The sequence below is a fragment of the Chrysochloris asiatica genome, unplaced genomic scaffold, assembly GCF_000296735.1.
Source record: "Chrysochloris asiatica unplaced genomic scaffold, ChrAsi1.0 scaffold00207, whole genome shotgun sequence".
Lineage (NCBI taxonomy): Eukaryota > Metazoa > Chordata > Mammalia > Afrosoricida > Chrysochloridae > Chrysochloris > Chrysochloris asiatica.
This window is the reverse complement of record NW_006408725.1, coordinates 3,910,550-3,926,719: the sequence shown is the minus strand read 5'-3', so window position 1 is coordinate 3,926,719 and position 16,170 is coordinate 3,910,550. Positions and strand designations below refer to the sequence as shown.

At 40.4% G+C, this 16,170-nt stretch overlaps 1 protein-coding gene across 1 annotated transcript in view; it reads right to left on the bottom strand.

Moving 5' to 3' along the window:
• Positions 1-15,546, bottom strand: part of METTL11B (methyltransferase like 11B) — a 30,527-nt gene extending 14,981 nt beyond the window's left edge. The window contains exon 1 of the mRNA XM_006872637.1: positions 15,336-15,546. Within this exon, the coding sequence (XP_006872699.1) occupies positions 15,336-15,489 (154 nt within the window). The 5' untranslated portion in view covers positions 15,490-15,546. The remainder of the gene's footprint in view (positions 1-15,335) is intronic.
• Positions 15,547-16,170: the final 624 nt, after the last annotated feature.

Sequence of the window (16,170 nt, the reverse complement as noted above, 5' to 3'; positions counted from 1 at the left end):
GTTGTTAAGTGCTGTCGAGTCGATTCTAACTCATAACAACCCTGAATAGGTTTTCCAAGGAGTGGCTGGTGAGTTTGAAACACCAACCTCGCAGTTCAAACTGACCCCGCGGTATAGTGCTTATACTACAGTGCCACACCAGAACTCCTTCAAGTGTTCACTAGTTGGAAAAGAAAAAATAGTAGCATACAAATTCTCTTTATTGTGAAAAAAACTAAAGATTTTGTGGTTTTTCTCAGAGAGCTGAATATCCAAGAGTGTACACTATGAGACAACCCATCATGATTCAGGTATTAAGCACTAGTAGGACATTTGGCACCAAGAAATACAAAGCCCAATGTATCCAGTAGAGACTAAAGTCTAGCAAGGAAATATTAAGTCAGAATTTGCTGCCTGCCCCATGAATAGTACTAACAACCATTGCTTTGCAAGTCCTGGCAAGCAGAAGCTATTAGGAACGATTTCAAAAAGACCTTGCCCATGAAAGATGCTTCTGATGTGGCTACCAAAAAGTAATGTGGGTCATCATGCAGAATTTGAAAATATCTTCTTTGAAACATTCTTGCAGGAAGCCAAAGCAGTTTGTTTCTCAAGTTCTGAGGTGCAAAAAATAAAAAAAGGAGTTTACCTTGAAATGATGTGATATTTGATCGTCTTTGCTGCCTTTTGATAGAAAAAAATTGTGAGAAACATAATAATTACTCAAAATACTAATGTTGCTGATGCTAGCTGCCATCAAGTCCATTCTAGTCTTGGTGACTCCATCCATACAGAGTAGAGCTGCTCTCTAGGGTCTTCAAGGCTGTGGCCTTATGGAAGTTGATTGCCAGCCCTTACTTTCAAGGTATCTGAGTTGGTTTGAACTACCAAGTTTTTGGTTAGTAATAAAGCAGTTAGCCATTTGCACCACATAGGGATATCTCAACACCTTAATATTGTTGTTTTTTTGTTGTGTGCCGTTGAGTCGGTTCTAACTCATAGTCACCCTGTACAGGGTTTTGAGGAGCGGCTGGTAAGCTTGAACCACCGACCTTTTAGTTCAAGCTGACCTTGCAATCCAATGTAATAATCCACAGTGCCACACCTTAATATAGATCCAAAAATATATACTAATCTATCAGACTAAGAGATCTAACTGTAGTCCTGGTGTAGCACTGTAGATCAGCACTGGACTGCTAACCACAAGGTCAGCTGCTCCCTAGAAACACTACGTGGTGGTGATAGTGTGCCCTGAAGTAAGTTCCGACTCATAGTGACCCTGTATAGGGTTTCCAAGGTATAAATCTTTATGGGAACAGAAAGTGTCATTTTCTCCCACGCTAAGGCTGGTAGTTTCAACCTGCTGACCTTGAGGTTAGAGCCCAACTTGTAACCACTACGCTACCAGAGCTCCTTTGGAAATAATATGCAGGTCCCTTATGAGTTGGAACCAACTAAAGGGCACTTAACAACAAGTCTAAGCTTTATTACTCTAGTTACCTACCAAATAAGAGAGTCTTTCTGACAAACAATTTTGCTAATAGCTAAGTGTTTATCTTTGCTTAGTAAATTCTTTTCTTTTCACTTCCTTTATTTTTTTTTAAGGTTTGGATATAGCTATTTTAGCTTCTGTAATCCAGCTGCTAAGGAGTCCCAGGTGTGGTGCTGTAGGATAAGCAATCAACCGAAAATTCAGTTTGAACCTCAAGGTTAGTAGTTCAAAGCCACCAGGTGCTCTTTGGAAATCCTATACAGGGTAGTTATGAGTCAGAACCAACTTGATGGCACTTAACAACAACATTCCAGCTGCTAAAGTTGTTTGTCACCAGGGCTCCTTTATGAAGGGTAAGATCTTTCATAAAATAAATCTGCAGACAAGTCCTTCCCACTTTAATCACTAAGGAGCTAATGGTAAGAAAAAAGGAAGAAAGGAGGGAGGGTGGGAGGAAGGGGGAAAAAAGAGGGAGGATAGGAAAAAGGAAAGAAAAACATCTTGGGGTTGAACAACCCTGAATTTACTTGCCAATTTTTAAACTAATTGCCTTATGACCTTGAATAGGTTATATAAATCACCCGAGTCTCAAATTCTTCCTCTATAAAAGTAAGGTAATGATACGTATTGTACCGGGTTGTTGAGATAGTTAAATAAGATAGTATATCTTAATTAGTATATACTATTACAGTGTTGGCTTTAAAGTAGGAGCTTAATAATTGCTAAAGTTATCACTCTTTTTCACTAAGAGTTGATGTTGTTTGCCATCTAGTCGGTTCTGACTAATAGCAACCCTGTATAGGGTTTCCAAGGAGCAGCTGGGTGAATTTGAGTCACCGACTTTACAGTCAGCAGTCCAGCGCTTATTCTATAGTGCCACACCAGGACACCAAGAGTTAAAGGGACTTAATATATGGACTCCTGGTGTGGTATTGCAGGATCAGCACTGGACTTTGAACGAAAAGATCGGCAGTTCAAACCCATCAGCTTCTCCTTGGAAACACTATACAGGGTCCCTATGAGTTGGAACCGATTCAATGGCACTTAACAACAGCAATGTATGTTTCTCAGAGAATCGAAAGATCTGGGTGTGCCAGGATACTAGAAATCTGTCATTACCAAGTATCAAATTGCCCAGAGATCCCCTCTGGTGGCTGTGTGCCATGGAGTTGGTTCCAACTCATAGCGACCCTGTATAGGATTTCCAAGGCTGTAAATCTTTACAAGAGCAGAATGCCTCATCTTTCTCCCGTGGAACAGCTGGTAGTTTCGAACTGCTGACCTTGCAGTTTGCAGCCCAATTTGCAACCACTACTCTACCAGAGGTCCTTAGAGATCCCCTCTAGGTTTTGCTTATTCTCTGTATGCTTCTGGATATCTGATATTTCTTGTCTCTAAGACAATGCATACCTACCCTGAAAATTTTGTGAGACAGAGTCTATGCTTTTCAACAGAGGGCTAGTGTAGTGTTTTCTAATCTGGTATGGTGTTGTGAGATTAGCATTGGACTTCAAACCACAAGGTTGGCAGTTCAGACCCACCAGTTGTTCCTCAGAAAACCTATACAGGGTTGTGATGAGTCCAAACAACAACCTTCTTCCAGATCTTGACAAAAGAAGTAAACTTGCTCTTGAACACAGAGAAGCAAAAGCAACTGGAAGAAATGATGACGTTAAAGAGCTGAACAGAAAATTTCACAGGGCAATTTGAGAAAAAACATATAATGAAATCTACAAAGACCTTCAGTTGTAAAACCAAAAGTGAAGAACATGCTCAGCATTTCTCATGCTGGTATGATTGAAGAAACAATCCAATTCTCCAGTTGTACTACTAAAGAATTCTGTGAACAAAACATTGAATAATGCAAAGAGTATCAAAAGAATATGGAAGGTATACAAAGAATCACTCTGCCTAAAAGAACTGGTTAGTGATCAACCATTTCAGGAAGTAGCATATGATCAAGAACCATGGTATTAAAGTAAGAAATCCAAGCTACAATGAAAGCATTGACAAAAAAATTTAAAAAGCAAGAACCAAGAGTTGATGGAATACCAACTGAGATGTTTCAACAGATAGATACTCCAAACACTGGAAACACTCATTTGTATACTTGGCTAACTAACTGAAGAATTCCATGTCTGTGTCCATACCAATGAAAGGTGATCAACAAAATGTAAAAATTACCAAATAATATCATAAATATCACATTCAAGTAAAATGTTGCTTAAGACAATTAAAAAATTTTTGCAACATTACATAAGGAAACTGCCAGAAATCCAAGCTGGGTTCAGAACAGGATGTGGAAGGAGAAATATCATTGCTGATGTCAGATGGAAACTTAGTTAAAAACAAGAAATACCAGAAAGATGTTTATTTGTATTTTAATGACTGTGCAAAGGCATTTGACTGTGTGGATCATAACAAACTATGGATAACATTGTGAGAAATGGGAATTCTAGAACATTTAATCATGTTCATGTGGAACCTGTATATAGACCAAGAGGCAGTCTTTAGAACAGAATAAGGGGATACAACATAGTTTAAAATCAAGAAAGATGTGTTTCAAGATTGTATCCTTTCATCATACTTATTCAATCTGTGTGCTAAGCAAATAATCTGAGAAGAACAACATGGTATCAGCATTGGAGGAAGGATTATTAACAAATATAACCTTGCTTGTTGGAAGAGGACTTAAATACTTACTGATGAAAATCAAAGACTATAGCTTTCAATGTGATTTGCATATTGTAAACAAAATAAAAATCCTCACAACTGGACCAATAAACAGCATCATGATGAATGAAGAAAAGGCTGAAGTGATCAAGGATTTCATTTTAGTTGGCTCCATCATCAATGCTCATGGAAGCAGCAGTCAAGAAATCAAATGTATTACATTGGGCAAATCTGCTTTTTAAAAAAAAGATCAATTTAAAGTGGTAGAGAGTGTAGATGCCCCCTTGAGGACTAGGGTCATCCAAGGCATGGTATTTTCAATTGTGTCATATATAAGTGAAAGCTGGACAATGAATAAGGAATACCAGAGAAGATTTGATGCCTTTGAATTATGGTGTTGGTGAAGAATTGAATATAACATAGACTCCCAGAAAAACAAACAAATTTGTCTTGTTAAGAAGTATAGCCAGAGTCTGATTCACTACTACAAGAATAAGCAAGTTGTTTGCTGGGGAGCCATGAAGGAAAAAAAATCAAGTCCCTTCAGGACAAACTCCCTTCCAAGACTGAAAGTCAAAGGGAATTCACAAGCAGGCACATAAGCTTGCTGGTGACCATGTTGGTCCACTGATAAGTAGACGTGGGGGAAAAGCAGCAATGAAGATATGGGCTGCATTCGACAACCATGCTCCATAGACTCTTGTTGACCTGGAGATGAGAGAGAGAAGAAGGGCTGGTTAGTCTAAAGTGTGGTGAGACCTGGGGACTCCTGGGCCCATGGACAAGGATAGAGCCATGGAGGGCTAGACCTGAGAGTGAAGTGTCCAGCTGATATGAAGTGAGGAGAAACACACAAAAATTCCCAACCTTGCAGATAGTACCCATTTGACCTAACTTCAATAGCTTGGTCATCAAAAACCAACTAGAAGAAGATAAAAAAATTTTTTGATAAAGGAAACAAGTGTAAATTGCCACAATTTGATGAACTTAACCTATACATATGGATGTAGCAGCTCAGAATACCAACTGAGAGGGAAGGAATCTTCACATCAAGGATCATTCCCATCCCCTCTGTACACAGGGTTGATAGGGATGGGCAACTTAGACATTGGCTACCTAAAGTGGGGGTGCTAAAGAGGCATGAAATGACTGACTTACAAGTTTTCAAGAGGGAGTTTCAGAGTGTGCAGAGGAAGGTAGACTCCCCACTTGTTTTCATCTTGTCTATACAGGTCTGGTGAAAGGTGGGGAGAAGATTCTTATGATTCAATAGTGAGTAATTGTTATCATGACTAATTGTGACTGTTACAACTGTAAAGGTAGAAGTTTTGTAACAAAAAGAGGGCAGTAGTTAATCTTACATTCCAGGAACAGAGAACCCTAGGACCATCAAGGAACAAGAACGTGAGAGGCATGTGGGACCCTATCCAGAGAAGCAGTGACACCAGAGATGGAGGCAGAGATGATGCCATGGGGTGATGGAGCAGCTGAGGACTCTAGACTCATGGGAAGAGAAGGCTGTGTGCTGGCAGCCAGGAGGTACGCTTGCAGAATGTGCCCTTTGGTTGTTTAAATGATTATATGTTCCTGAGTGTTTTTGTGTGCATCCAAAAAAGAAAAGAAACAGAAGGAATAGAAGCAATTACTGTTGAGTGATGATGTATGGAGGGGATTGTAATCATTGCAATGAAACTATGAGTGTAAAACTGATGTTCTCCCATATTAACTATCAATCAATTCACAATAAAAACTTTAAAAAAAAGTACAGCCAGAATGCTCCTTGGAAGCAAAGATAACTAGACTCTTTCTCACATACTCTGGACATCAGGAGGGAGCAGTCCTTGGAAAGGAACACCATGCTTGGTAAAGTAGAGGAAGATATTCAACAAGATGGATTGGCACAGTGGTGGCAACAATGGACTCAAACAGAACAAAGACTGACGATGGCACAAGACTAGGTAGTGTTTCATGCTGCTGTGCATGGGACTGCTATGAGTTGAAATCAACTTGGTTGGACCTAAAAACAACAAAGTAAATAAGGGAGGGGAGAGTTACTCCATTTCCCCCATTTCAGCCAGAAATCTATCAAACACCCATCACATATCATATCTAATCTCTTGCTGAGTATCTTCTTAACTCACTAATCTCTTTAGAGACTGATACCAGACTACTGTCAAACTTGAGAAGGCTAGAAGTCACACAGATACTAAAAACAGATATTTTATAGTGAGGACACATCCAGCTATCATCATGCCTCCTCTGCACACCTCCAACTTATAGGTGTCTCTTCCACTGTATTTCCACATTGAAGAGACTAAGTAATCTATGTGGCTTTCCTATTCCATATTGTCAGGATCAAACTGTATCTTCCTTTCTTTGAAATCTCAGAACCTGCCATTATACCTATCCCTATATTAGACCCAAGAAGCTCTGGTAGCGTAGTGGTTACGAGTCGGGCTGCCAACCGCAAGGTCAGTAGTTCGAAACTACCAGTAGTTCTGTGGGAGAAAAATGAGGCGTTCAGCTGCCGTAAAGATTTACAGACTCAGAAACCCTGTACAGCGTCACTATGAGTCGGAACTGACTCCACGGTACTTAACAACAACAACATATTAGACTTACTATGAATGTTTGCTGAGTAAATAAATGTTGTTCACATCGTTGTGTACTTTATGAAATATTTATCTCCCCCTCCATCAGTATTACCCAAATAAAAAACAACAAAAATTTCATTCTTTTTTAGTTCAATTTATCCACAAACTTTTTGAAGCCTACTTGTGTGATCAAACACATACAAGTAGGCTTCAAAAAGTTTGTGGATAAATTGAACTAAAAAAGAATGAAATTTTTCAACAAAATCTTTGAAGCTCTCTTGTATTTGTGTGTGTGTGTGAAAGTTTCTCATTTACATATATAACTGAATATGAAAGATAGGTGTCATACAGTGAAACCTATGAGAGCTGGAACTCACTGGGACTGCCTTGTTTTCCCAAGTCTCACAAGTTTTCCACCTTTGATAGTGTGGAGTCTTGCCATGATTCTACCATTCTCTATTTAATGGAAGCAATTTGAACTTTCCTTCTGTAACAGGTTTCCGCCTTACACGGGTTCTGGCTTTCGCAGGTTGTTTACTCTATACCCATTCTCTAGGAGAAACTAATAAGGCATCGCAAGAAATGCCCGGGTTCAAATTGCTACACTACTGAAATAAACCTGGATTTATTTAAATCTAAAACCTATATCATAATCATTTCACACTGCATGCCTGGAAGTAAATCTGAATCTGTTTAATAACAAGGAAATCACCTAGTTCTCCATCCTTTAAAGGAGAAAGTGATTTTGCATGGTTTGCATTACAAAGGTAACAAAAGCATTTGAAATTCTTCTTCCTGCACAATAAACTGAGCAGCAATACCTGCCACAGGGATGATTATTTTATTTTATTTTTTTTAATGAAAATGCCACAGAAAAGCAATAGGCTTTTTTTTTTTTTTTTGCTTTCCTGAAAATCTGTGCTTGATAGCACAGATAACTCTCCATTAGACATGTTCTCTGTGTGTGCTCTTGCTCGTCCATGCATCTCTGAGGCAAGCTAGGGATTACTGCATGGAAGAGCACCAAAGCACGTTGGAAGAAAGGAGTCTACTCTAACTCATGGCAAACCCCTGTGTGCAGTGTGGCCTTTCAGAATTAGGTCACCAGACCATTCTTCCAAGGTGCTTTGGTGTGAGTTTGAACCACCAACATTTTGTTAAGCAGTCAAGCACTTAACTATTTGCCCACCAAAGACTTCCTTGCTGTTGTTTAGTACCGTTGTTGTTGCTGTTGTTAAGTGCCGTTGAGTCTTTTCCAACCCATAGTGACCATTAACTGTAAATCTTTACGGGAGCAGAAAGCCTCATATTTCTCCCATGGAGCAGCTGGTAGTTTCAAACTGCTGACCTTGCGGTTCGCAGCCCGATTCGTAACCACTACGCTACCAGAGCTCCTTTGAGTTGGTTCCAATTCACAGTGACCCTGTTGCATAGAGTTTCCAAGACTGTAAGTCTTGATAGGAGCATAAAGCCTTATCTTTCTCCAGTGGAGTAGCTGGTGGACTCGAACCACCAACCTGTTGCTTACAGTTTAGCACTTATCCTACAGAGTCACTGTGCTCCCCAAGAATTCTTTCGCCGGGAATATTGCAGCAAATTTCCTCAAGACTGATGTTACCACATAATGTGCTAATGTGAGACTGATTGCATGATGCAGGCAGTTGAAGGGAAGAAGGAAGGAAAAAATGGAATAAAAGAGTCTGGCCAACCACTGCATTTCCTATAATTATCCCAAACAACAAACCCTCTGTGCAGACCCCACAAGAGATGTTCCCCAACCTTTTTGAAAGAAGGACTTTATTTTCATTCTTATGAAGTCTTAAAGTCACCAAGAGTAGGGGAAGCCAACCATAAAACACCTCAGTGGTGCTAGGGAAGGGGCACCTCTCCCGACTAAGCTTTAGTTCCTAACTGAAAGCAATGTATCCTGTTCACACTATAATGTATCCGGTTCACACTAATATCCTTACAGGCTGCATTTAGTGAAATGTCTTTTGTTATAGGAAAGGAGACTTTCAAAGAGACTTAGTGCAGAGGAAGGAAACGAAAACATGAACCCTTACTGAACACTATTTTTCACACATAGAATGACATTTAATCCTTCAAAGAACCCTGCAATTTTGAGGAAAATGACTTTCAGAGACTTTAGTAATTTCCCAGAGTTCTTTTCTCTGGTAAGTAGCAATACCAGAATTTGAACCCAGTACTTTGATGACCAGGATTTTGAGACAGACTAAGAATAGGTCTCTTATGGAAATCAGAGTTCAGTTGTTATTGTTAAGTGTCATCAAGTAGGTTGTGACTCAGAGCTACCCCGTATAGGGTTTCTGAGGAGCAGCTGGTGAGTTTGAACCACCACCCTTGCAGTTAGCAGTCCAATGCTCATCCTACAGTGCCACATCAGGACTACATTCCATAACTGTAGGCTATAACTTCCTGGGGGCAAAAATCAAGAGCTATGCAGTACTGAGCAAGGGTTGTGAGAAGACTTCTAATTAAATAAAAGTCACACTTTTAATATGAGACATATGTGCTGTTTCATTTTAGGAAAACAATAGCTCTAGATTGAACAACTGTACAAATAAGATTCCATGTTAGGTGGTTTGGAGTATATAAATATGAATAAAATCTGTTCTGTATCTTCCAGGATTTATAATTTAGCAAAGGTTGTTCACAAGCAGCCCTGGTGGCACAATGGTTAAGCACCATTTAGCAAAGGTTGGCAGTTTGAATCCCCCAGCAGCATCTCAAAAGAAAAGGCTAGATGTTCTTCTCCAATAAGGATTGCAACCTTAGAAACCTTATAAGGCAGTTCTACTCTGTCTCTGTCCTGGTGTGGCGCTGTGGGTTAATGCGCCAGACTGCACAGCCTTTTGAACTGCAAGGTTGGCAGTTCAAGCTCACCAGCTGCTCCTTCTAAACCCTAACAGGGTTGCTATGGGTCACAACCGACTCGACTCAACGGCACTTAACAACAATAATAACTCTGTCCTGAGGGTTACTATGACTCAGAATCTGTTCAATGGCACACAGCAACCACACAGTGGTTTCCATTTCTGCCATGAGAAGAAAAACTGCAAAAAATCTGAGTATTCACAGAACTGGTCCACTGTCTTTTCTTTAACCCTAACGTAAAGCTTTTAGATTTAATAGAAAGATATTTGTAGGTCTGTTTTCATAACCAGATGATAAATTCCTGAAGAACACAGGCTGTGTCTTATTCATGCTTGAATCTTCTCCAGGGCAAAGAACAGTACTTTGAGCAATAATCAGAGTGTCTTAAATGTTTCTTGCATTGAATATAATTGAAATGGTCAGAAAAAAGAAATGTTTGCTGTTTCTATCTCTTAAAAGCAATGTTTTGCCCTCGTGCCAGAGATATTTACTAGTTTCCAAATGTACATGTACTCCTCTTACATTTCCCAGAAACATTGCAGTAGGGAATAGCTATTTAGAATATCTGGGTGACACAAACAAATGGCTAAGCACTCAATTACTAGCCAAAAAGTTAGTGGTTCAAATCCACCCAGAGATGCCTGGGAAGACAGGTCTGATGATGGGCTTCTAAAAGGTCACAGCTTTGGAAATGCTATGGAGTGTTCTACTCTGCACGCACTGATCCCTGTGAGTCAGAGTCAACTCCTTGGAAACTAAAAACAATATGTGATTCGTTGTGGGTGGTGGATTGTAAGCAAACGTAATGTATGTCTTTCTGGGCCAAAGTGTTTAAGAGTTGGCAGGCAAAACTTCAGCTCCTCTCTTCGCTTGCTATGGGTGATTAACAATGTTCCAGATGGAGGAGCCTCTATCATTCTGATTCCCTGTATGCCATGTGATCCCATCTACTGATGCATGCTAAAAATGATGTAGCGAGAGTACAAAATAAACTTTTATGTGTTAGGCCATCAAGATTTCAAGTTTAATTTGTTACTGAAACATAATTTAGTTTGTCCTAATATAGTCCTTAAGGAGCTCTGGTAGCGTAGTGGTTACGAATTGGGCTGCGAACCTTAAGGTCAGCGGTTCGAAACTACCAGGTGCTCCGCGGGAGAAAGATGAGGCTTTCTACTCCCGTAAAGATTTATACCCTCGGAAACCCTGTACAGGGTTGCTATGGGTCGGAACCGACTCGACGGCACTTAACAACAACAATATATTCCTTAATTGCTATCATGAAATAAGAATTATGAGCATATCTGTGACTATCAGAGAAAACTAATCCCTGAGTTGAATCACCAAAGTCAGAGAAAACAGGTTTATAGAAAACTTTAAGAAAAGTAAAATGGAGTCAACTTTAGCTTAGAATGAACTTACATTTTCAAAATTGTGTTTATGAAACCCTAATGGAGTCCTGATGTAGCAATTTAGGATAAACACTGGACTGCCAGGTCAGTTTGAACTACAAGACCAGTGGTTCAAACTCATCAGCTGCTCCTCAGAAACCCTTTACAGGGTTTCTATGAGTAGGTACCAACTTGATGGCACTAAACAACAACAGAGGTGCTACAGAGTCCTGGTGTGGTACTGTAGGAAAATACTGGGCTGCTAATATCAAGGTTGACAGTTCAAACCCACCAGTCACTCCTCAGAAACCCTATACAGGGTCGCTATGAACTGACTTGACAGAACTTAACAACAACAACCAGAACAATGGTGTTACAGAAGTGCCCCAAGATCATTGGAGAGGCTAAGAGGATAGACCAAGAAAAGGACCTTGACCTGATCCTAAATACAAAAGCTTCTGTTTTATCTAGCTATGTTTTACCTTAGGGTTCCAGGGAAGATTTTATTTGTCAAAACAAAACAAAAAATAGTTGCCATGAAATCGATCTGACTCATGTGACCCCATGTGTGTCCGAGTGGAACTGTGCTCCATGGATTTCTCAATGGTTGATGTTGCAGAAGTAGATCACCAAGACTTTCTTCTAAGGCACCTCTCAATGGACTCAAACCACCCACCAATCTTTCAGTTAGCAGCCAGGAACGTTAATCATTTGCATCACCCAGGGACTCCATTTGTCAAAAGGTTTGACTTTTAATAATAATCATCTTTTTCTTATATAGGAATTATTGTTGTTGTTGTTGTTAGGTGCCATTAAGTTGGTACCGACTCATAGTGACCTTATGCACAGCAGAATGAAACACTGCCCGATCCTGGGCCAACCATCCTACTGTTGTCACACTTGAGTCCATCGATGCTGTCACTTGGCCAATCCATCTCGTTGGGGGGCCTCCTCTTTTTCTCTGACCCTCCGCCTTACCAAATATGATATCCTTCTCCAGTGACTTGTCCTTCCTGACAATATGTCCTAAGTATGAGAGACTAAGTTTGGCCATCTTGGCTTCTAAGGAGCACTCTGGCTGCACTTCTTCCAAAACGGATCTATTGGTTCTTTTGGTAGCCCATGGCACTTTCAATATTCTCCTCCAACACCATAACTCAAAAGCATCAATTCTTCTACGGTCTTCATTATTCACGGTCCAGCTTTCGCATGCATATGAGGTTATTGAAAATACCATGGCTTGGGTCAGGTGCACCTTAGTCCTCAAGCTGACATCTTTGCTCTTCAACACTTTAAAAAGGAATAGTCATTGCTAAACCATTAGCAAGTCCACAAAGGAGAACAATGGGTAAAATAAAATGATTAGACTAGGTGGGGAAAAAAAAAGGGTTTAGGTCAAATAAAAATTACAATCTGTTGTTGTTGTTAAGCACCATCCAGTCAGTTCCTTCTCAGAGCAACCCTGCATAAGGTTGCCAAGACTAAACCTTTGTGGGTAAAGAAAGCCTTATTCTTCTCCCTCAGAGTGACTGGTGGTCTTGAATCACTGACCTTATGGTTAGCAGTCCAGAGCTTATCCTACAGAGCTACCAGTCTCCCACAATTATAATCTAATTGTTCCAAATTGGTTTTTATCTGATTTTCAGAAGACCCATTTTACTTTTTAAGTCATCATTACTTTACTTCACCTTTGGCTACTTCTAGAGTTCCTTTTCACTCTAGGAAGTATGTTTAAAGTTTGGTAGGCCTCTACCCTTAGTGAGCCTTTTCTCAATTACTGTAGTTGATAACCTTTCTCCTGTCTAATACAACCATGGCCACCAAACTACTGTTAATGAGATGTCTCTAGAAAAACAATTCCCTTCTAATGCATAAAACAATGATAGCATCATTGCTTTCCAAATAGACTGCTTCATGATTTTTTTTCCATTTGGATGCTTCGTTGGTTATATGCCATGGAGTCAGTTCTGATTCATAGTGACCTTGCATATGATTTTGAAGACTGTAAATCTTTACAGGAGCAGAAAGCCTCAACTTTCTCCTGAAGAACAGCTGGTAGTTTCAAACTGCTGACCTTGAGGTTAGCAGCCCAACTCCTAACCATTACCTTAGCAGCACGTCGTTCCATTTGGATTGTTGTTTGTTGTTGTTGTTAAATGCTGTCGAATTGGTTCCAACCCATAGCAAACCTGTGTAGGGTTTCCTAGGAGCACCTGATGAGCTTGAACCACCTATCTTGAAGTTCAAACTGACTTTGCAGTCTAGCACATTAACCCACAGGACCACAGCAGGGCTCAATATGTCATAGGTCCTAGGACTCCTGATGTGGCGCTGTAGGATATGCACTCAACCATAAAATCGATTTGAACTGCAAGGTCAGGGGTTCAAATGCACCAGCTGTTCCTCAGAAACCCTATACAGAGTCACTATGAGTCAAACTGACTGGAGGCATGTAACAGCATGTGTATGTCATAAAAGAATTACTTACAGATGGATAGCATGATCTACTGATAGGAACAGATTAGAGTATCCTGAGCCCTTCCTTCCCTGGCCCATACTAAAGGAAAGGTGGAAGGAACCACAATAAACCGAGTAAGAATCATGAACACAAATCACAAAAAGACCAGAAACACCTTGTAGTTTGTGCCATGGAAACACCTGCACAGAACATAAGGACTCCTTGTCCTTCGTATGACCTTTTGACACCTACTAGCTTATTACAGTATCATTAGCATAGGTATCTACACCTGCATACAATGAAAAACCTCCATATTCAGCACTGGATACACTAGTGTGGAAGATGGCTGAGGAAAACCAACTCAGACTTCCCAAACCACTCCCCCTGAGTGCACAGGCGCCCCTAGGGGAGGTGCCCTGAGTTACTTAAACCTTGCTACCCAATTTCTCAGGGTCTTCTCTACTGCATAAACAGACCCGCTGCTCTCTCTAAAGTGTTCTTTCACTTAGCAATAAAATCATATGAGTAGATGCCCAGTGTGCTTGCATCTTTGAGAAGTGGTGACTTCAGTTGAAGTTTTATTCTTCAGATTCCTAGAGACAAGAGCCAGGAGACACATGACACCATCCGAAAGAGTCCTGGTTTGGGGTTCTTACCTTGGTGTTCCTTTGTGTAGATCAGATGACCTTATCTCTGAATATGTTATTCCTCTATCTAGATCAGATCACATTGTCTCTAAATTTTCTTTCCCTCTTTTGAAAAACTAAAATAGGAGGAGAGACGGTAGAAAGAAAGAATAATGATACTTAGCCTTCTGACAGATAGTGTGGCTGTAAGGATCAAATAAAGCCACAGATGAGAAATGCTTTGACTGTATAAATACAAGTATTTTGTATATCAAGAGCTAAAGTTCTCCTCAGAATATCATAAAAAGAGACCTTCTCGGTAAGCTGTTAGCATACAATTTCCTGAATGCAATAGGAATAACGTAGCTCCTTCCAGGGCTGGAAAGTCTGCCCCACGCCAAGTGCACAATGGGGCTTTCTGGAAACATTAGAAAACAGGCTCATATTGATACATGGGGTTCCTGCTTTCATTGTGTGTGGAGGGGGGGGACATAAACCAAAGGGAGTTACTTCACTCTTTAATCAGAGTCATTTCCTATTCAGTGCTGTTAAGAGTTCCCTCAAGTAGCCACTTCACAAAGGCTGAGAAGAGTAATGTAGACAACTAGATAAGCCTCTTACTGCCCTATTGTCCAATTCCCTGAAAACTGGAGGAAGTAACGAAAATGGAGACAGACTGCTGACCTAATTTTTTCTTAATATCCAGAGTCCCAATTAAAATCTGTTTCTTTTAGACTCACTGATTTCTATGGTGACTTACGAAGGCCAAGAAAGTATGCACACCCAATAAGCACAGAATTTATAGTATAAAATAAAAAGAAAGAAACTCTTAATTGATACACTACTGCCTTAAGTCTCTCATCTTTGAGTAACCCATCTGCTAGCTCTAAACGTTCAGCAACTGTTAAACATATCCTTCGAAAATCAAGAAACAAGTTATTATAAGTCTGATACTCAGGCAACCAACACCCCAAGAAGCAAATGACTCTGCCTGAGAGAGTAAGGAAATCCCAAAATAGAATCCTGGAATTCTGACTTGACAGGCTGCTTTTGATCTTTCACTCCCCATAAAAGAATACCATTGAAACATCCAACCCCACTAACACTGGTTATGGGTTCTTTTCATGTGAAAAGTGTCCTTATTCTAACTCCTCTTCCACAAGTCCTACAACCTTACACAGTCCCTTCAGTCATTTCTTGTCCTTTATCTCACAGCTCTGACACACTTACCCAGGGATATTTTTTCCAGCAAGTAGAGATAGCTCTGAAAGAAGTCATTGTGAATGGCTTTGTGAAGGATAAAGGACATGCTATATCGACAGAGGTCATCATCCGTCTTCTGCCAGCGGGATCTAAAGGCAAAATGGGCTCCCAGGTGGGCCATGGTGAAGGGGGTTGATAAGTATTCTTACAAGGGAAGCTTGCCTAGTTGTTTCTTTGAATTAGCCTTCTCTTCCTAGTCGAACTTGAGACTGTCGTTTTAAACCAGTCCCTTGTCCATATCAGGACAGGCCGTCATGGGGTATGAAGGGAGGAGGGGAGCAGGCACAGAGAGGTCAGGCTCTTGGCACATCCACTGTCTGATTGCTTGGGCGACACCACTCCAATCCAGCAGGTGCTAAGTAAAAATGAAAACAGGCTGAGTGAACTGCTGCTTCATCCCAGAAAAAGCACGACAGCCTCCCTCCTTTCCCTGCCATTTCCAGAAGGCAAAAGCACACCCTGCTAACACCCGGAATTTAATTTGATGATTAAATTGGAGTAGCCTTATTTCCATTTCAAAGAGTTGTGAATATTGTGTAAGAGATCCTATTCCCTGATTTCCATCACTCCTCCAGGAACGCAGATCCTCAAGTTACAAGGACCCTTTAAAGTCATCTTAGCCACCCACACCCCTTACACGGGTACAAGTCCCCCAAATTTGTGTTTCCCGTTTTGAAGAATCTTCCACAGAAACCATTCTATGAAAAATCGGTTTTGATGTTAAATATCTATTTTGTCAGTAAATTCTTCCTTCTAGCTTGCTCTATACAACACTTCCTCTCTGATTATTGTGAATATGACT